Source organism: Apodemus sylvaticus, chromosome 17 (genome assembly GCF_947179515.1).
Source record: "Apodemus sylvaticus chromosome 17, mApoSyl1.1, whole genome shotgun sequence".
Classification (NCBI taxonomy): Eukaryota; Metazoa; Chordata; class Mammalia; order Rodentia; family Muridae; genus Apodemus; species Apodemus sylvaticus.
In genome coordinates, this window is record NC_067488.1 from 52,883,667 (window position 1) to 52,904,897 (window position 21,231).

Sequence of the window (21,231 nt, forward strand, 5' to 3'; positions counted from 1 at the left end):
CACAGTGGATGGTGAGGCCACCCTGGGTGGTCCACCTGCCTCCTCTCCAGGACTTTGAGTGTGGCACCGACTTAACTTCTTTCTGACTTTTGGACCTGGTGATTGGAATGGTGATGTCAAGGCATGAGTGGGCGTGTGTGTGTGTGTGTGTGTGTGTGTGTGTATGCACGTGTATGTGAGTGGAGGTCAGTGTCAGATGTCCACTTGCTCCCTAGCTTATTTCTTGAGACACAATCTCTCACTGAACCTGAAGTTCACCGGTTTGGCAAGATTAACTAACTGGCCAGTGACCTCTAGGGAACCTCCTGTCTCCACCTCCGCAGCCACCCCTATCTGCCAAGATTACCGGCAGACATTGCCGTACCCAGACTTTCCTCTTGGAGCTGAGTTCAGATATTTTTGAGCCACCTGACTTGGGTGCTGGAATCTGAACTTGGTCTTCATTACTGAGCAGTAAGCACTCTCAATCTCTGACACACACACCCCCAACTCACCACAGCAATGCCTTTTCATTAGAACAATCCCTACAGTTAGCCCCTTCTCTCAGCATCACAGGATATGCTCTGACTTTGCATCTCTACTGGCCAGGGTTGATTATCAACCACATTGATGTGTCCCTCTTTTGAGAGCAGGTGTTGGTGACCTCTTGGGCACACCCTTTTTGATTCCATCTTCTGCTTTCCGGGAAGCTACAGCACTGGCCTGCAGCTGAAGTGGCTGGGAATCCCACCCTGTTGCTTCTCCAGGCCCTGGAGGCTTGAGGCTAGAGGCTTGCCCAGGCTCTGCTGTCTTTGTATTGTGAAGTGCTTTTTATCCCCTCTCATTTGAATATCTCCACTCAAAAAAGCAGCTTGCAAGCCTCTTATGTCAAGTGGGTTGGACGGAGAAAAGGACAATGGGAAGAGTATTCAGGGATGTAGAGGGTGGCTGAACATCTTTGCATGGTTGTGTGGGCAACACTCTTTCTGATAAGATGCCAGGCCTCGCCATAGAGACCAGAAGATTCCAGAAGTGACCTTGATGTAAGTGGTGGCCTCTTGGGCTTCCCTAAAGCAGAGCTAGATCAAATAAAGTGGCGCTGGGCAGAGCAGCAGGGCCCAGGCTGATTTCAGTGGCAGAGCCAGGACTGGTCAGGATGAGGAGCCAGCAAAGAAGTCCGGTGAGGTGAGCTCGGCGTGGGGAAGGGACCCCGGGAGTGTCACGTGGGAGGAGGAGGAAGTATTCTTTAATTTTTTGATTTTTTTTTTGCGTGGGTGTGTACATGTGAATGTGGGTCTGTGTGTGCTGTGGTGCGCGTGTGGAGGTCAGAGGGCAACCTCAGGTGTCATTTCTCCTTCCCCTGTGTATGAGGCAGGATTTCTTTGCTTACTTCTGCTAGATGACCCATAAGCCTTAGGGGTTTCTCTTGTCTGCACCCTGATTCTTGCTTCTAAAGGAATTCTGGGATACAGATGTATACACACACACACACACACACAAATGTATGCACACATGCACAGACACATCTGGTCTTTTGTATTCTGGGGATAGAAGTCAGGTTCCCACACCTCACAGAGCAAGGGTACTACTTGCTGAGTCTTGTCCCAAGCCTGAGGAGGTGTTTCCAGTGGATGAGGCCTTTGGACTTGGCTGTGTGGCACTCATCAAGGGTGAGCCACCGGGACACTGAGGGGAGCCCCTATTCTTGAGAAGGAATGCTGGGAACAACTGGGGAATCCCCATGGCAGGCTGGGTTTCACTTCAAGGCTGGGTGGAGTGTCCTGGGTCAGCTGGTACTCACTGGGACATCTTTAGTCCTTCTGAAGGACGCTACCGCCCTCAGGTGCATGCTGTGCTTTCTCTGTCTCTTCCGGGTTGGAAGATGAGGCCATGGCACATCTGCCACCCCAACTAGATCGCTGTGTGGTTGATATGCAGAGAACTCTCTCTTCCCTGCCTTGTGGAGTTGCGGCATCAGGGACACCTAGGGCAAGACCATGGAATGCAAGACCGGCCTTTTTGGGCTAGGTCATCTCCCCTAATCCCACATTGACATATTGACATCAGTGCTGGCTAGTTTTTAATGTCAACTTGACTCTATCTGGAATCATCTAAGAGGAGGTGCCTCTCTGAGACTGGACTGAGGTAAGCCACAGGGCAGTGGTTCTCACCTGTGGGTGGTGACCCCTCCGGCAAACTTCTAGCTCCAAAAATATTTACAATGCGATTCACAACAATGACAAAATCACAGCTATGAGGTAGCCATGAAAGTAATTTTGTAGTTGGGGGTTGGGAGTCACCACAACTCAAGGGTAGCAGCATCAGCTAGGCTGAGCCACTGCTTTAGGGCATTTTCATTAGTGAGTAATATCTCCAGGTTCCTGCCCTGTTTGAATTCCTGCCCTGACTGCCTTTGAGGGTGGACTATGATTGGGATGTGTAACAAATAAACCTTTTCCTTTCAAGCTGCTTTTGGGTGTGGTGGTCTGTAAGACCCCAAAAACTGAGGGTACCCCAGCACCCCACACCCTGGAAGGCGACACCCAAATCACTCTCGAGAAATGGTCTCGATGCAATAGCATGAGGATTTCTTTATTCCAGAATTCTGGGTTCCCTAGCCGTGCACCACGCAGGGTTAGAGGACTATGGACCCTGAGTGCCGAATTGCGACAGCTTTTATAAGTTTACAACAGAGCCCGTGAATCACAAACCAATCATTTCTTAGCATGGAGAGCCTGTGAAATGGGAGCCAATCGCGACAGCTTTTATAAGTTTACAACAAAGCTCTTGAATCACTAACCAATCATTTCTTAGCATGGAGAACCAGGGAGCCAATTGATTTGTACCACTCCATAGTTTTTAGGCCAACCAGTTTAAATTATCGGAGCCCCGCGCTCAGTGAACCAATTAGTTTTCTATAATGTCTACAGCTGCGTGAACTCTTGCTTAGGGGTAATGGCGTAAGTTTACAGAAGATAAGCTTAGCCCATTTCCAGTTACCCTATGGGGCCAGGATCACCTATTCAAGGCCTTTCTGCTAGGTCTAAACCAAGGGCGGGCTCTGGAATGTGACCTTTTACCTAGTTTCTAACAAATGAGATAGCATTTTAAACTCCTGATTTCTTGGGGTCATTAGAGTTAGGCTGTATTATTTTCTATCCTTTCAGGTCCACCACAGTGACCTTAGCTAAGGCAACATCCAGACCCTCAGACCTTAGATTGTGCCTGCATTTAGAGACAGATTTTAAAGAAGTAATTAATTTGAAATGAGGTCATAGCCATGCTGCTGTGACTAGAGTCCTTAGGAGAAGGGACTAGACGGGAGGTGTTGCATACCCAATCCCAGCATGTGAGATGCTCAGGCAGGAAGACTGAGCGGTCAAGGCCAGCCTCAGCTACAAAGGGAGACCCAGTCTCATAAAAAAAGCGTGTGGGTGGGAGCTTAGAACACAGCCGCACACAGTGGGGACACAGAGAGAAGCCATTGGCAGAAAACAGCCAATTCCTTGTCTCAGACCTCTGGGCACAGAGGTGGGAGGAGCCTCTTGTAGGTCAACACTTGGTTCTTCCTCATAGCCCTCGCTGACTGGTGCAGTCTCCTCCCCTCCTCTGCCTCCTCCTTGCCCTTCCAGGTGACAGGGCTGGTGGCGTGGGACAAGAGGGCCTTCTGGGTTCTCTTTGACCCTTCTTCCCCCACAGCTTGCTTTGTTCTGTCCTTGGTTGCTGCACACCCGTGGGCCTGGCTTGTGTGTATTTTCATGTTGTTTATGTATGTAGCCGTGGGTGTCTCTGTGACACAGGTGACAGGAGATGAGAAGCCAAGGACACAGGCACTCCCATTCCCAGAGGCAGCGTGGCATCACCAATGTCTTCTCCGTCACGCCCACCTCCGTCCTGTGTCTGTTTATGATTCTTGACTGTCACATCCATTGTCTGTCCCCCGACTTAGGGCCTCTCTGGTTCATGCTTTTCCAGCACCTAGGGTAGCCCAGAGCTGTTTGTGTAGTGAACATGCGATTGAGAGGCTGTTCTGTGTGCAGTAGACGGTCGTGTGCCATCTCATCCTGCAGACTGCAGAAGAGCTGACACAGCTAACTGCAGGAGCCAGAATTCGGGGGTCAGGAACACTGAAGTCCTGGACCCGGTTTAAATGTGTTGGACAGAGCTTTGTGTGACCTCAGCGGGGTTCACAATCTCAGTGACACGGGGCTGATGGTAGGCGTGCATCCATGGCTAAGGACGCTGTAATCACACTCTGGGAAATTGCCTCCAGCCACCCTGGGTCTGGGCCTCTGCTAGTTGGCAGAGGAGACCTGTCAGGAAACATCACATCTTGGAATTAAAGACTAGGAGGGAGCAGGGCTCCCTGCTTTGAGCAGGGGCCCGGAGTGGAGCAGCGCGCTGGCGGCCGGCATCTGCGGCTACCTGCTCTCACCTGCTCGTTCCCAAAGGAAATTGAAGGCGGCTGGGTCTCGTCCAGGTAATTGAATTCCGAGTGAATGTGGCAATTCTCACTAGAGTTCTTCCTGCTTGCTCTTAGAAATGACATAGTCGCCAACTCGGCAAATCTCCCATCAAACTTCTCACGGTGTGAAAATGTTAGAGTCAGGGAAGCGGAGCCTGCGAGTGCAGGGAAGCAGCACGAAGATTTTCTTACTGTGTTAATGAAAATCCTCAGCGTGGGACCCCACTGGGGCACCTCACCTTCCCACACCCCCTGCATCTCCCCCCTGCAGCCAACCCAGTAACTTCCTCTCCTGCACCCACAACTACACCTTTTGCTTTTGTTTTAAAATTATTGACAGCACTAGTGCCTTTGGATGGTGTTTTGAGGGAGTGTGTGTATGTAAAAGGTCAGATGACAACCTTTCTTTTTTTTTAAGATTTTATTTATTTTATGCATATGAGCACACCACCATTGCTCTCTTCAGACACACCAGAAGAGGGCACCAGATCCCATTACAGATGGTTGTGAGCCACCATGTGGTTGCTGGGAATTGAACTCAGGACCTCTGGAAGAGCAGTTGGTGGTCTTAACCGCTGAACCATCTCTCCAGCCCAACAACCTTTCACTATGTAGCCCTGACAGACTCAGAGTTTGCTATGTTGTTCAGGCTGACCTTGAACTCACAGAAATCCACATGCCTAATTTTTTTTTTGAGAATTTTATACTATCTTAACACCATTTCTACCTTTCTAATTCTTTCCATGTTCCCCAGTCCCTCTCAAGTTCATGACTATTTCTTCATTATTTTTACTTCTCTGTCTGCTTGCCTGCCTTCCTGCGTGCATGCACATGCACGTTTGTGTGTGTGTGTGTGTGTGTGTGTGTGTAACCCAATGAGTCCATTTCCTTCTGTTCACGTGTCTGTGCATTTAGGGCCGACCACTCAGTATTGCGTACTCAATTATGGGGCTCCTTCTCCATGGAGAAGACTGGTATTCCTTCTCTCAGCAGCCATGGGTCTTCTAGGGGTGGATGGGGCTTTGAGATGTCTCCATCCATGTTGGCATGTCACCTGGTGCTGTCACTGTCAGGTCTCAGTCATGAGGTCAAGGTTTCCTGTGTCCAGCTTTCTGGACACATCCAGAAGGTCCTAGCTAACAGCAGGCCACAGGACAACTTTTGAGTCAGCAGCTCTCCTTCCACAGTGGCTTCTGGGGCCTGACTGTCAACACACTTGCTCCCCAGATATATCTTGAAGGATTCATTTCTACTTCCTGCACATAGGCTGTCCCAGGTGCCTGCCTCATCCTTAACTAACCCCCTTCACTAGCGGCAGGACGATCTCTCAGTAGAAATGGCTACCCTAGTCCGGAACTTCCCCGCCCAGCACAGCACCACTGGCCCAGGGGTTTGGACTAAGAGGCTGGACTCCTAGTGCTTCTGCTCCAGCCAGGGTACAGGTGGCTCCAGCCCTTCCCCCTCCCACCCTCTGCCTAATGGCAAGTGTCCTTGTCTCCACAGAAAAGCTGGCGAACTGCAAGCTGAATGTGGCAGAGGTGACACAGTCCGAGATCGGGCAGAAGCAGAAGCTGCAGACAGTTCTGGAGGCCGTGCAAGACCTGCTTCGGCCTCACGGCTGGCCACTGCGTTGGAACGTGGACTGTGAGTGGCCTCTGCATGGGGTCGTCCCTGTGGCCATTGGGTCCCATGTGGCCTTGTGGTTGAGAACCTGTCCTGCCAGAGGCCAGGTGGCAAAAGAGAGGTCTGAGGGATCTAAGGTGGGGAGCTCCCAGTTAACAACACAATTACACACCAGTGCTCAGTGCTCCCCCCACCCCGCCTGTCCTTCAGAGGGCCAGCTCCAGGACTGGTTTATTTTGTGTGGGTTTGAGTGCATGTGTATGGAGGACAGAGGTCAACCTCAGACAGCACCCCTCAAGAACACACACCTTGTTTGTTTGAAGGCAGCGTGTGTCACCGAGACCTGCAGCTCACCAGTGAGGTGGTGCTGGCCAGTGACCTCAGGACCGCTGCCAACTCTCCAGTGATGGGATTACTCCGATGGGGTACCACAGTTGGCTTGTTTTAACTCCAACTGGAGTCCTCATGCTTGTGTGGCAACCATTTTTAAGAACTGAGTTGACTTCCCAGGCCTTGTTTTGTTTTCAAGAGTCTCATGTAGCCCAGGCTAGCCTTAGACTCAATAGGTAGCCAAGGCTGGCCTTGAATTCCTATTCTCCTGTCTCCACCTTCTGAATGTTGGGATTACCACGTTTCTAGTCCAAGGAATTCTAACCACCAAACACCCGGTACAGTTGAACAAAGTGAACCTATCTGGGGGTGGCCCACTGAGACAGATGCCCAGGAGCCCATGATAGCCCAGGAATGTCACTTGTCCACTGGCTTGACAGGGTTTGTGTCATCACAGAGGGAGGGGGGGGGGGCGCGGGGGGGGGGGCACAAGATGACTGGAAAAGGCAGTTGCTTCTGTCCTATGTCCCTACTGCCTCTGGCTCTTTGCAAGGCAGATGTGATATGGTAGCGTGCCAGAGACTGCCCTTCAGGGCCGGGGATCTGTGGCCTGCATAGAGAGTCCAGATCTTGGCTATGGGGATGGGGCTGGCTCTGCCCCTGATTTCTTGGCATAATTTTGGGTAGACCCATCCTTCCTCCCCGGGTGCTGGGTCGGTGGGTAGGAGATGTACCACCAGCTGCAAATCTCTCTAAAGGTTTGCTCCAACCCAGCCTGAAGCTTTACATTCAGAGAGTCAGGGCAGGCAGCAATGACTGACTGCAGCCTAGAGCAGTCCCTATCCTTGTCACCCATCCCCATGGGGACAGCCGACTGCCTAGTGGCAGAAGTTAGTATAAGTTAGCCCGGTGCTAATGATAATGATGTGTTATTACGGTAGGTATGTGGCTGTGACATGTCCTCTCTGTAACCTGCAATTCTTGTCTTTAAAAGAGTGCTCTTAAAAGTGACTGTCAGGGCCTGGCATGGTTTCAAACATCTTTAATCCTAGCCTTTGGGAGGCTGAGGCAGGTGAATCACTCTGAATTTCAGGCCAGCTGGTGTAGGCCAGCCAGGGCTATATAGTGAGACTCTGCCTTAAGACAACAAACAAAACAAAACAAAAAACTAGAACTATGGTTGTCAAGTTGCCTTGGAGAAACAGGAAAGGAATAGAGAGGAATCAGGCATCAGCAGACAGGTGTCCTGGGACCTTGTTATCCCTGTCTAGCTGAGGTCTCTTTGTACTCCCCCAGAGGTCTCCTTAAGAGATACCCTCGAGGGGCTGGAGAGATGGCTCAGTAGTTAAGATACTGCCTGTTCTTCCAGAGGTCCTGAGTTCAATTCCCAACCACATGGTGGTGGCTCACAAGCATCTGTAATGTGGTCCGATGCCCCCTTTCTGGTGTGTCTGAAGAGTAATCATAACATAAAAGAAATAAATCTTAAAAAAAAGACATACCCTTGAGATGGGTTCCTTGCTCGATACATCATCTGACCTGAGGCCTCTTGTTTTCCTCCCTCTCTATCCCAAAGCTATCCACGGGAAGAACCTGGTGTCCATTCTGCACCTCCTCGTGTCCCTGGCTATGCACTTCAGGGCCCCCATCCATCTCCCTGAGCATGTCACCGTGCAGGTGGTGGTCGTCCGGGTGAGTACGCTGGGCCGTCCCTTTGCCCATCTCTGCTGGCGAGGCAAGCCAGCTCCTTCTTCTTGTAGTTTTCCAGCCCCACCCCCCATTCCAAGAACCTACCTTTCTATTTTTCCCTCTTGATAAAATGCATATCCCACCCCGGTTCTTCGAGAAATGATTGGAGCAGGGACAATGGCGTTGATTTCAAGAGTGGCACACGGGCGTTGAGGTCTGATTTCCCAGATTTCTGGAGAGAGCGTTCATTTCTCTCCGAAGCCACCGGAGTCGGAATTCAATCCCCTTGAACGGGCTGCTCATTACTCGCTGGAGGAGGCTGTGACCGGCAGAATGAAATAGACGCCCAAATTAAAGGCTCTCCACATTTGCTCCGTATTATGAGCCATCATCCCCCATTATCTCTTTTTTTTAGGTTCATTTCTCTTGATTTACCCAGAGAAGAGAGCCAAGACCTGGGGTCCTGCTAATGGGGCTTGGGGGGCAGGCGTGGATGTGCCGTGCGGACTGTCCTGTGCTTTAGAATTCAAGCATACAAGAGCTGACCAGGCTTGGCTCCTGTGCACAATTTCATCGGGAACCGTGTCTTAAGCGCCTACTGGGTGCCAGGCATTTGCCTGGACTGCTGGGGACCCTGAGTGAGGATACCCCATTTTGGCCTAGAAGAGCCATCCTATCTGCCAAAGGGCTGAGGTCACATTTGGGACCTGTATGTCTGTGTTTACATGTCTGAGGCACTCGGCTACACCCTGTTCTCTGGATTTTTAACTTATCTGTTTTGTGGTCTGTGGTCCGCGGGGACCTGGCTGAGCCTGTGTTTTTCTGAAGCCATCCTGGCCTCTCTACCACCCTGGGAGCTTAGCGGTACCCTGCCGGGAAAACCCTGTTTCACTCGAAGCGGAAGGTCACCTGCCGTCTGTCCCCCTTCCTTCCCAATCAGGATATTTGTGGTCAGCGAGCATGACGCAGACTCAGGGGGACCATTCCTGTGGCCCTAGGCTTGGCTGCTGGCTCCTAGGCAGTGGGCCGGGAAAGGCTTCCCAAGGACACATGGGAAAACGGTTCCTAAACCTACCTACGTCAGCCCAGGCCTCAAGAGTACTGAGCGGGCTCGCCATCTGGGTATTTTCTTTCAGTCTTACACGCTGGTCCAAGACAAGCTTGGGTTTTTGGAAAATATGACTGTCCCTGCAAGCCCCCTCCAGCGTGCTATGCCTTGACTTGGCTTCCTGGGTTGTCTGCACCTAGCCCAAACTAGAAGAAACTGGCCAAGGAGGCCCAGCTGGGTGGCAGATTCTCAGCTCCCCAGGCCCTACTCAGAGCTTCTTTCTGCCTCTCCTGAGAGTCTCCTCCGGACTGTCTGTGTGCTTGCCCGGGTGACCCTCTCGCTTATTTGAGATGGGGCGAGGTGAGACTCGTGGCGTTTCGTGGCTGGAAGGCAAGAGAACCGAGCCTTGCTTAATCGCCAGCACTGGAAGCAGAGGGCAGACCTCTCGATTTCTCAGGGCTGCAGTGATCAGCCTACAGACTCGGAGTGATGTTGCTAACCTTTCAATTATCCAGCTCCTAGTTTACCAACGGCGTCGCCAATGCCCAGCAACCAACAGGCACCTCATTCACGCTTATGCAAATAAGCGAACCAAATACCCAGACTCCTCCTTGGCGGACTCTGTTGAGTGCCGGTTAGAACGGGACAGGGAATGAGCCACGAGAAGTCACCAGCTGCATTTACTTGTTAACAAGGACCAGGCCACAAGATCCCTGGGACCAGCTCAGGGAAGGGTGACAGGGCTGCCTGGTTAGGACTCAGATTCCTGTCCCTCAGGACCTTCAAGCAGGGACCTGTAGTTACGGCTTCTTTGGCTGGCCTCTGGGAACTTCCGGAGTATGTGGGCTGCCACCTCTCTTCACCTCTGCTCTCCTACTGCTGCCCCTGTGTACCCACCTGGCTTGCTGGGATGAGGGACCACTAACTGGAGCATCCCGTGGCGGGTAGATTTCTTCTTCCAGCACTTCTGGCTTCAGGAAAGCAGACCTCTTTGCCCTCTTCTGTTTCTGTCAAGGCTGGCTGTGTTCAGCGTCCCTCATTCATAGCCATGGCCCTCTGTTTCTACTCTTTCCTTTTGGGGTGACCACTCACCCCAGCTGCATCACTATGTGGTCACTCTTAACTAGTCTTGGAAGCTGAGAAGGAAAAGCAGGTTCTGACGTTCTGGGGGATCATGTTTGGGGGAGCCCATTTGACCAAGTACCCACATGTCCTTTCTCTGGACTCTCCCCAGCATGACTCGTGTGTGAACTACCCATCTCCCCTGACTCAACTGAAGAACATGGTCTTTACTTGGTGTTCCTTGCCTGAGATGTTTCTCTCAAGCCCTGCCTAGTGACTGTATTCCAGGGTACCACAGAGGACAACTTGGGGGTAATCCCAAGCACTGAAAGGGTCTCCCTTGTGGTCACCTGGAGTATATCTGTCCAGGAGTAAAGTATGCACTGGAGTACGTGGCCCTTTCTAGGCTGGCATGCTGTCCAGGGTCACCCGTGAGGGGACTTCCCATGAGATCAATATGTGTTCCCTACGTTGCTCCTGCTCTGTGGTCCGTGTCTTGATGACTTGTTTGCTTTGGGGTTTTCAGAAGCGGGAAGGTCTGCTGCACTCCAGCCACATCTCGGAGGAGCTGACCACGACCACAGAGTAAGTGGATGGCGGCCGTGCCTCAGGGTTCTACCTCACACCAACTGGCCCTCAGGGACACAGGCCTCATGCAAGGCCCCAGGCCCCAAGCTCTGACTTCAGCCAGGGACACTAGCCTGGGGGAGCCTGTATTCTTCCCTACTCTTCAGTCTTAGAGTGGGCATTTTTGTGGAGGGATTTACCTGCCTTCTTTCTCCACACGATTCCTCCCAGGCTTTCTATGTCAGTCTCTCACCTCAGAGAGTCTCTCACCTCAGAGAGAGTCCTACGTTCCTCAGCACCTATGTTATAAAACAAAACAAAACAGTTCAGGTACAGGGTTATGTATCTATAACCCCATCATGGGGGGTGGCAGAGACAGGGGGATCTCTGGAGCCCATTGGCTAGTCTTTCTAGCCAGATCAGTGAGTTTCAGGTTCAGTGAGAGACCCTGCCTCAAACGTAGGGTGGAGAGTCAGTCTCTGGCCTCTACATGTACACACAAACAACACACACACACACACACACACACACACACACACGCACACACATACACACCACATACATTATACACAGTTTTAAAACAATTTAAAAGTTTCAGGGGATACTGTTTCGTGAGACACCACCCCTGAGTCACTGCATTTCCTCACAAGCCCACACTTAACCATAAGAATGGGCTCAACCAGACAGTTCTTGCTGTGCCTGGTCCTGTGATGTGTACATCTGAGGGCTTCCCAGAGTCTGGTGGACCAAGGAAGCGTCTCTTACACACTGCTAAGGTCAGATGCCAGCCCCAGAGGCAGCCTCTGGAACACAGCTTCTGTGGGCTGACCCTGAGGAGACACTTCCCAGATTTCACCTTAATGATGCTGGTGTCTTGTTTATCACGGCTGATTCTTCAGTCCCAGCTGACCAGAGCCACGGATTATTTTTAAAATATCGCATAAATAGCCCCCTAGAGTGTTTGAAGGACTCTTAAAATTCCCTCTGAAACTTCACCAGCCAGGTCTCCCAGCCTGTTTTCCAAGTTCTTACAAATGCTCTTCATCTTTAAGGATTCAAATGGCTTTTCTAGTCATTTCCAGACTCCTTCCATGGTCACTCTCCATCTCAGTGTTCCCCCCCCCCAATGCTGCGACCCTTTAATACAGTTCCTTATGTTGTGGTGACCCCCAAGCATAAAATTATTTTTCATTGCTACTTCCTGACCATAATTTTGCTACTATCATGAATCATAATGTAAATATCTGATATGCAGGATATCTGATATGCGATCCTGATGAAACGGTCATTTGACCCCCTAGAAGGATCTCAGCCCACAGTTGAGAAACACTGCTCTATCTGGTGGGCGTGGCTGCCAGAATCAACGTGCTCCCAGTTCCCATGATGAAGGATGTTCCAGGGTGGTCAGGAACGAGGGCAGTTTGCTGTCAGTCTTGTGCTGATTTAATCACCCGCACATGCCCCTTGCCTCTGTTAGGCTAGAGCAGGGCATGTGTGTCCATTCCTATTGGGGGCCCTGGGGCTGGGTGCCAGTCTTCCCCTCAAGACTTGGTCTAAGTGTCCATCTGACCCTTTCTTCTCCTTCACAGGATCATGATGGGCCGGTTTGGTAAGTACCCTGGCTTGGAGTGGGACAAGGTGAGACCCCTGGGTGCGCACGGGTCCAACATCGAAAGCTCTGGGGTTCTCAAGGTCATACATGTGAATCAGTAAACTTGGGTGGGAGGAGCAAGGTTTAGGGAGGGAGGGGCCAGCCTGGTGAAAGTCTCTAGTTTACCTGCAGGGAGGGAGGGAGAAAAGGAGGGAATTACCCTCTCATCTGACCCTGTCCCCTGGGCAAGAGAGAGCTGACAAAGGGATCAAAAACCTGTGGCTTTGTTTAAGTTCTCAGAGGTGATTCGGACTCCCTGCATAGGCTGGGAGGCTGATGTGGGCAGAAGTTTAAACAGAAAGCTACAGTAGAGTGTTCTCTAGCTGGTGGGAAGGGGAGAGGCTGTTAGAGGGAAAATGGAAGCCAGATAGAAGCTCAGGCTCATTTCCGGATGCGTGACTGACCCCGGGGAATCCTTGGGAGTGAGGGCAAGTGCCACCTCCAAATCCCAGTGCCCTTCTCTGACCTGGAGGTTGTAAAGAAGGGCAGGAGGAGGAGTCATCTTAGCACGCAACTCTGATGGTCTGGAAGCTCTTGAGTTTGAGAGAAATCTGCGGCCACGTGGTCCCTGAGCCTTTTCTGATGGACAGGTGCTATGCTTGCTGGGAAATTTCCCAGGGGAGCTGGGGTGGCAGACATGGGTCATGTAGGGTCCCTTTGGGTGTCCAGGTGCAGGCTAGTTTAGAGATATGTCTCTCTCCCTGTCACCTCCTCTAGGCAGAGGAAGCTCTGAACCCCTGGGGATCGCAGAGGCGGGAGAATGATGAATGGGGACCTGGGCGTGTGGCTTTGGCACTTCTGTGTTGGGTTGGCCCCTTTTTCAGGTTCAGAGGATTTGAAAAGACTTGGCTCGTTTTGGGGGAGGTGACCCTGGACCCTGTTGGTTTCTGGGGAGCCCTGACAGCTGGGAAGAGCACCTGGTCAGGTACACAGGGTCTGAGAGCCAGGTGCACCAGGACTCGGTCACAGTGCTGGGGACATCTGAGGCCACAAGAAGCCTCCTCTGAGGCTGTACTCACTTCACTTCTTGCAGGCTCTGGCGTAAGATGAAACAGGCTATTAGCTACTGACAGGCAATTAGTTCCGCCCCCGCCTCGCACTTCTGCTGACGCAAGGAGGTCTCCTGGTTACGCGGCTGACAGCCTTAGGTTTGGTACAGCGAGCCCCTGGGCTCCCAGGCATCCTCCTGGGGGAGCAGCCCATGGCTGTCCCAGGATTTCTAGTCACTGCTGATCTCACTGACCTCGCTGCCCTGCCCGGGTCTGGTCACACTACTACCGCTGGGGTATAGTTGATTCCCACCCAGCATTTATTTTCGTCTTAAGTACGTCTTAAGGAGGAAGGTCAAAGCATCCCAGGATTCCCTCCAGTGTTGGCTTAGCTATCCCTCACCAGGGATCCCCAGTCACAAACCAGCATGCACCCGCCCTGCTACCCTTGGGTTGTCTTCGTTATGCCTAGAATCATCTGACAAACCTTGAGCCAGCCCCGCTCCCAGGAGCCTCCGGGTTTGTGTGTGTGCTCCCCTTGCCTCAGCACACTGGTGCTTATGTTATGTTTGTAGGCACATCCATGCCTCTTCCTCTGTTCAGGGCTCTCAAAGTATCCTGTAGGCAGCCACTCACCCCAAGCCTGCATGATCTCAGCAGCCCTCCCTGAACCACTGTCAGGCTGTGAGGAGGGTCTAAGACCGCAGGCTGATCCTCCTAGGCTGGGCCTTGCTTGAACGGGTTCCTTCGGCCTCCTTGGCCTTCAAGGATTGTGCAAAGGTAGAGTGTTTCCTCTCTGGTCACTCTTCCCTAAGGCCAGAAGTTAAGGGGTGCTCAGGCTCTTCCCCTCGGCATCTTGTCCCACATGAGGTACAAGCAGGTTTTTCTCTCCCTGGAAACCAGTCTCCTGGGAGCTGGGAGGTTAGAGTCTGATCTCCATAGCAACGCCTTCGCCAGTTGCCTTTTCTCTAGCTAGTGGCCCTTCCTTCCTGGTTCCCCTCCTCCCCCTGCCCCTTTCCCACTCGGGAGCCCTTTCTAGTGCTGACAGGATCAGGTGGGCAAGGGCAGAGGCCCCTTCTTACTCCCAGGCTCAGATTGCTGTGACCCAGCCGCTAAAGGCTGCAGCTCCTGTCAGCGGCCTCCCCCTCTTGTTCATGGGTGCAAGCTTGGGTGCTGCCAGAGACTGACCTGACAGTCAGTCAAACCCCAGAAGGTGAAGGTTATAGGAGGAGACCTGTGGAAAATAGGGCCCCCCCATCCTTGTGGGGGGTGGGGCGGCGCCTTGATGCCAGGTGGCCTTGCTCACTGTGGTCCCAGCCTCTACTGCTTCCAAGAGGAGTCAGAAATGTAGATTAGGGGAAACCTTCTAGTGTAAATGAGGCTGAGTTAGGCTCCAGGTACTGATCCGGGACCCTCCTGTCTGCCTTTCCAAACTAGTGACTTATTCAGTACAGGAGGGGAATTGATGGGGACCCAGACATGCGCAGGAATTGTCCCTATGTCCCCACCCTGACTCTTGATGCTCCCAGAGGTAGTGGGGGAACAGACACCATCATTCCTATTTACAGAGGAAGAGCCCTTTGGTTAGGGAGATGACCTAAAATCTATAGGCTTTCTTGTCACACGGGGAGGATTTGAACCCAGCTCTGCCCTGTCCCCACCATCCCACATCTGCCCGTATGGAGCCACATTTTGTGTCCTCTTAGGCCCAGGTACAGGCAGCCAGCGTGGGAGGCGCCCAGCGGCCTCCCACACAGCACTCTGCCAGCCCAGCAGTGGCCCAGCTAAATAAACCGGTGACGTCAAGAGCCTGAGCTCTTGGGGCCTTGCCTAAGCCGCTTTGCAGGGCCGCACTTCTTTGAGAGGACTAAGCTCCTTTTGCCCCTTTACAGATTGTTTTCTGGGGGATCATCTGACTTAGCTGATTATGGAAGTGAGTGACATCTGGTGCTAACTGAGGGTGGCTTTTTGTCCCCATCAGCCCTTAGAGGAAAGCACTACCTCCCTTCCCCCGCCCCTTCCCCTTCCCTCCCTCTTCAGAAAGACGTGCACTCATGAATACAAGCAGATGCAGAAGGTCCCTTCTCTCCCGATAGCCCCTCCCCCTCCCAGAGGCTGAGGAAGCGGTCCCAGGTTAGATGGAGCTGCCTCCAGACCCTGGCTGGAATCTCTGGCACCTTTAACTACCACCTTTGCCAGGTTGGTAGGGGCTTTCTTTAGACCATCCTGTTTGGCTCTCCCAGGAATCCTGGCTTTCTCAGCTCACCCCAGCCTCTCCTCCTCCTCCTCCTCCTCCTCCTCCTCCTCCTCCTCCTCCTCCTCCTCCTCCTCCTCCTTTTCCTCAGCAGCCCCTACCCCCTGAGGCGGGAGAAGTCTCCCAGTGCCCTACTCCTCTGGCCAGAACCCTGTGTTGGAGCTGGGAGTGAAAGGCCTCTCTGCTAGCTCCTTCCTAGAAGCGTACAATTTCCCAAGAACCAAGAAGACAGAAGCCAGGGCCCAGGCCCTCTCAGTGCCTCCCTTCCGCTGCAGTTGCAGCACGATGTTGGTTCTGGAGCCCCCCAGGCCTGTGCTTGACCTGGGGTGCAGCCATCTCTCCCTATAACTTCCGTGTTCCCACTTCTTCTAGATGTAAGCAGACATTTGGGTTCAGGGGGGCACCTCTGGAGGGATTCCAGGTTCTTGTGTCCCAGACCAAAGAGCCGAGCAGAGTCACACAGAGTCAAGCCAGAGCAGACTAAGGGACACCCACGTCTAAGTGAGAAAGTGGCCGCCTCCAATTGCAGAGCTGGGCTTTCCTGTTACCTTACAGCCGGCTTCCCCTCCTTTACATAGCGAGGATGTTTTGGTTCATTTGCATAGAGTAGCCTTTTCTGAGTGTGTGCTATTTGTCACATGTAGTTCACACAAATTCATGTGTCAGCATGTCTCAGTAGCATCTTAAATCTGCCCCCAGGGGTGTGCCACACTGTTACAATGAGCCCTAGGCCACCCGCAGACACTTTTTCAGATCTCATTTGTTTTTCTTTGTCAGCCCTGGTGGGCTAGGGGTGTCCATTGTGGTTAGGGAGGGCTTTGGGGGTTCCAGTGTTCCTCCAAGCCAACTTGTTCTTTTCAGATGCTAATTTTGCAGGGGCCTTCTGTCCTCTGGTGGCCTCAAGTAGGGAATGATGGGGACTTCTGTGCTGATTGTTTGGGTGGCAGCTTTGCAGTTAGAGTGAGTAAGTAGGTCATGGTTCACCAGGGAAGAGGGAGGTCATGGGCTACCTCAGGGAGAAATAAGCAGCCTTCAGGTATCCTGCCGAGGACTCCGAAGGCTCAGGTGCCTTCACTGTTCTCCTGTGCACCTCTGAGCTTTCCCTGTCGCAGGAGTCACAGGCAGGGCTAGGAGTAGGAGAATCATCTATCTCTCCTGGAGAGTTAGGAGCTGAAGGGTCGGCAGACAGTACTGCAAGGAGAAACTGTATTTTCAAGCTGTGTTATATATAAGCCTGGGCCCTTCAGAAGAGGTGACCTTGGAGAGCAACCTGGGGAGTAGTGAGGCTCTGTCAAAGGCAGGTTAGTGCTTGAGGGATGCAGATATGCAGAGAGGCCATTTTATAAAGGCTGGGAGATGTGTGGGGGCGTGGCTATCTTGGTATACCCACGGGAGAGAGGATGGACCACAGTCTAAGAGCTATGAGAGGTAGCGTTTTGATGGGCCAGAAGGGAGAAGTTGTCCAGTTGCACATCTAGAGATTTCTGAGGTCGCGGGGCAGGGGTTACAGTAGAGTTAGAGGCTGTCATCATCCAGAGGTAAGAGGAGATGGATCAGGCATGGGGACAGCAGAGCTGGCCAAGTAGTAGAAGAAGGGGGAGTCATGGTTAGTGACATCGCTTAGGAGAGGATGTTTCAAGTACTCCTTGAGAACATGCAGGCGCCCGAGTGTGACCTGATATCCCGTACCCAAAGCTTTATTGCTGTCAAGGAAGCCCCGAGCTGCCCCTGTTCATAAGGCAGATCATGACTGCTGATTTACTCACACTCGGAGGCAGTGTCAGCCTGCAGGCTCCTCTGCTCTGGCAGAAACCAGAGGCATCAAGCAGGCTGGAACCCCAAGGCAGAGCATCCAGAGAGGTCTATTTCTAGAACTGATAGCTGAAGGTTGGGGATCAGGGCAGCCGAGCCCTTTCTAGAACTCTCTGTGTTCTCTCTCGAACGTCACGCAGAGCGGGATGCCTTCGACACACTTTTCGACCATGCGCCGGACAAGCTCAACCTCGTGAAGAAGGTAGATGACCTCACTCCCCAGACTGCCCCACCCCCCACGGGACCTGTGCCCATTCAGACTCTGTCTAGACTCTTTGCAGACAAAGATCAAGGCAGGCCGAGATGGGGATGAGAGACATTTGGAATTTCTCAAGTTTGCCTTGGGTATTGAGACCCCTCTCAACAATGTGTGCTGTGGAGGTGCTCTCTTACATGTAGACCAGACCGAACACACAGCTTGGTTCTTGTTGGCGCTGGCTGTGCCATTAAAACTGGGGCTGGCTTAAAAGCATGGGGTTTGACACAACCTTTTTGCCATAGCCGTCAGAGGAGGGTTTGCCAGCCTGCCTACTGGGGGCTCAGGGTGAGCGGAGAGGTCTGGAGAAGGTTGCTGACACTGCCTTTGCCTCTCTGCCTTGACAGTCCCTCATCACATTTGTGAACAAACACCTGAATAAGCTCAACTTGGAGGTGACTGACCTGGAGACCCAGGTAAGCAGGGCTTCGGCAGAGGGTCCCTCTGGCTCGCGCTTCTTGTAGCTCTCAACTCAGGTGGGGTGTGGGAATAGGCAGGGCCACCTGGTGTCTCTCCAGGGGAGCTCCAGCCTCACCAAGCTGGCTGCTTAGACCCTCTCTAGCTTCCTGTAAACTGTGGCAGGCAGAGACTGAAGACCGAAGCCAGGGGGTCTGCAGGGTGGGAGTCCAGAGTCACAGTGTGGGCAGGCTGGCTCCTTCCCACTCTCGCTGGGGCTTCTGCTGCGTTTCTGCAGGCAGGCTCCGGTGTTCTTGCATCCGTAGATGTATTTCTTCCATCGCCGTGGCCTCCTCCTGTGTCTGTATCTGTGTCTGCATGCCGCACAAGGCTCTCTGTGTCCCTGCTGCTTCCCAGAGTTAGGGTCTAGAAATGGATGCCTGACAGCAAACAAGTGGTCTGCTGGGATAGAGCCCACGCCAACGACACAAGGGCAGCTGACACCCTGCGTCCAAGCGAAGTCACAGGCACAGGGGCCAGGGGTTAGGATTCCAGCTTATTTTGGAGAGAGACAGTTCATCTTTTAGCGCCCAACCCTAAGACTCCATCCGACCCTGCCACAGGTCCTTTGACGTGAGGGTCTCTGGGTCTAGAATTTTCTGTGCCCTCTGCTTCAGTGGTGGAGACATAGCGGCCTCATATTTTATCCTTCAGCAGTATGGAGACAATGCCCCATCCAACCTGGGGCCAGCGAGATGGCTCAGCTGGTGAAAGTGATTGCCAAGCAAACTTGACGACCTGAGTTTGATCCCCGGGGACACACACAGTGGAAAGAGACAACTGACTCCTGCAAGTTGTCCTCTGACTACATAGGGATTGTGACACTAACCTGATGCCCCGCCCCATAGTGCTACAAGTTCCAGCAATAGTAATAAAATTAGCATCCATTTGAGGACTAGGGACAAAACACTTCTGCCATCTGTACCTCAAACACTCCCTCCTCAAGCTAGAGTGCCCTTGTGGTAACAGTCTCCAAGCACACAACACACCATGAAGGCCCAACTGAATTTTCCCCCTGGCTTAGTTGTGTGGTTGAGTTTTGAGCCGGAGTCCTTGGTGCAGACATTCCCTAGTACGCAGCTGATCCATTCTAAACCCCTGGGCATTTTCTTCTATTGCTTTCTCTTTCTTTAACTTCTTCTCATTTGCTTTTCTAATTAAAAAAAGTAATTCAGGTTCATCGCAGAAATGTCTGAAAATGAAGATAAGGAAAATAAACAAAAGTCACCCTAATCTATCACCCCGAGGGCGCTGCACCCTGACTTTGTTCCAAGCCCTTCTCCTGAGTACTCTGGGTGTGGCCAGCACTACAGAGTGGATTTTGTGTGGATGTGTGTGTGTGTGTGTGTGTGTGCGTGCTTTGCAGATGCATCTCTTATTCTTGCCTGTTTGCTCATGCAGTCTGCTTGCTGTGTGACACTTTAGATTTCCTGAAGCTGGGGAAGCTAAAGCGAAAAGCTGTTTCCTCTCCCTCCCTGATGTCCCCCACCCCCAACTCTGCCTGGGTCTCTTTCAAAGTGCTCATGCATAAAACAACACACTCCCTTTAATAACAGTCGATCACACCGGACAGCTGTTGTGTAATGGACTTTTTTTTCTCCCTAAATACATGGGCATCTTCTTTCGAGAGATGGATATCTCTGTCTGAAGCTATTTAGCTTTTCAGTCTGTCAGAATATTCTCCCTCCCTCCATCTCCCTCCCTCCCTCTATCTCCCCAGACGGGGGATTCACCTTTGCCTTGGATTCACTCTGTACCTTGGGCTGGCCTTATACTTTTGGTCATCCTCCTGTCTCAGCCTCCTGAGTGCCAGGGTTATAGGCATGCACCACTATGCCTAGCACTGGTCTCTTTTAACAATAACTGTCATTAGGTTGGGAGGTACAGCTCAGTAGCGTAGCCATTTGCAGAGCATGCTCGTGGTTCTTGGTTCCCGCCCCAGCGCTGTTAAAATCATTTCCTTCCCTTCAGGTGTGAGGCTGCCTTGGCGTAAAGCAGCCCCGTGATTGGACCCCTTCCTCTTCCTGTGCATGGCGCATGGCAGGTGTTCTACCCACAGTTATTTGTGCCCTGCCTGTTTCCTCGGGGGGTTAACATCTAGAAATGAAATCAGACATGGAGTTGTAAGAACAAAGCAGCTGTAGCCTGCCCCACATATCTTATGTGACCCCACAGAACACACAGTCAGGGTGCCTTAGATCAGGGGGAAATCTGCATTTTTGCTTGATTTTTTTTTTCCCTTCTGGGCTATCATACAATGAAAGGCACTGGCATCCAATTACATCTGGGCTTGGTGGCTGGTCCCCTGAATAGACTTGATGCCCTTTGCTTGTTAGAGACAACTCCCCCTACCCCCAAGCTCCTGCTTTTTAAAATCAGATATTTGTGATGTTCCCTTTGCCATGTAAATGCTGCCGGGTGAGTCTCCAGAGGGGTCCCTACCCTTCTTCAGGTTCTCATTTACGAATCTGGAGATGCTAGTCTCTGCGAGCTGAAGGCCTTCAAGGCTATCCATCCCCTCTTACCTCTCCGGGAGTCCTGCCTGGAGTCTCAGAAGACTGGTGGAGGTGTTCTGTGGGCCTGCCACACACTCGTGTAGTTGCTGGCCGCGTGTTGTGAGGTCGAAATATGTCTGGGAAATATGTCTTGCTTTAGTAGAGGAAGAACCTGGGTTTAGTTTCCAGCATCCACATGGCGGTTCACAACCATCTTTAACTCTTCTGATTTCCATGTATATATACATACATACATACATACATACATGTATACATACATACATACATACATACTTGTAGATAGAACACTCATACACAAAACAAATCTAAAAATTAAAAAAAATTCAAACTCAAGACTTTTGAATATTGCTTGCCCACTAGTGATGTTACCACTGTCTTAGGGGTTTACTGCTGTGAACAGATACCGTGACCAAGGCAGCTCTCTTACAAGGACAACATCCAATTAAATCTGGATGTTTAACTGGGGCTGGCCTACAGATTCAGAGGTTCAGTCCATTATCATCAAGGCGGGAACATGGCAGCATCCAGGCAAGC

The 21,231-nt window shown here is 51.9% G+C and overlaps 1 protein-coding gene and 1 long non-coding RNA gene across 4 annotated transcripts in view; one reads left to right on the forward strand and one right to left on the reverse strand.

The window, feature by feature from the left end:
• The window catches only part of Parvb (parvin beta), an 84,476-nt gene that overhangs the window by 55,474 nt on the left and 7,771 nt on the right, over positions 1–21,231 (forward strand). For all 3 annotated transcript variants that reach the window (XM_052160749.1, XM_052160748.1, XM_052160750.1), the window contains exons 5-10: positions 5,948–6,088; positions 7,974–8,089; positions 10,723–10,781; positions 12,353–12,372; positions 17,610–17,671; positions 18,073–18,141. In XM_052160749.1, coding sequence (XP_052016709.1) covers positions 5,948–6,088; positions 7,974–8,089; positions 10,723–10,781; positions 12,353–12,372; positions 17,610–17,671; positions 18,073–18,141 — 467 coding nt within the window. The remainder of the gene's footprint in view (positions 1–5,947; positions 6,089–7,973; positions 8,090–10,722; positions 10,782–12,352; positions 12,373–17,609; positions 17,672–18,072; positions 18,142–21,231) is intronic.
• LOC127667615 (uncharacterized) lies at positions 8,083–16,247 on the reverse strand. The gene is made up of 3 exons (XR_007973900.1): positions 16,153–16,247; positions 10,964–11,062; positions 8,083–8,405 (listed from the first exon to the last, which is right to left on the reverse strand). It is a non-coding gene; the product is annotated as an uncharacterized LOC127667615 (long non-coding RNA).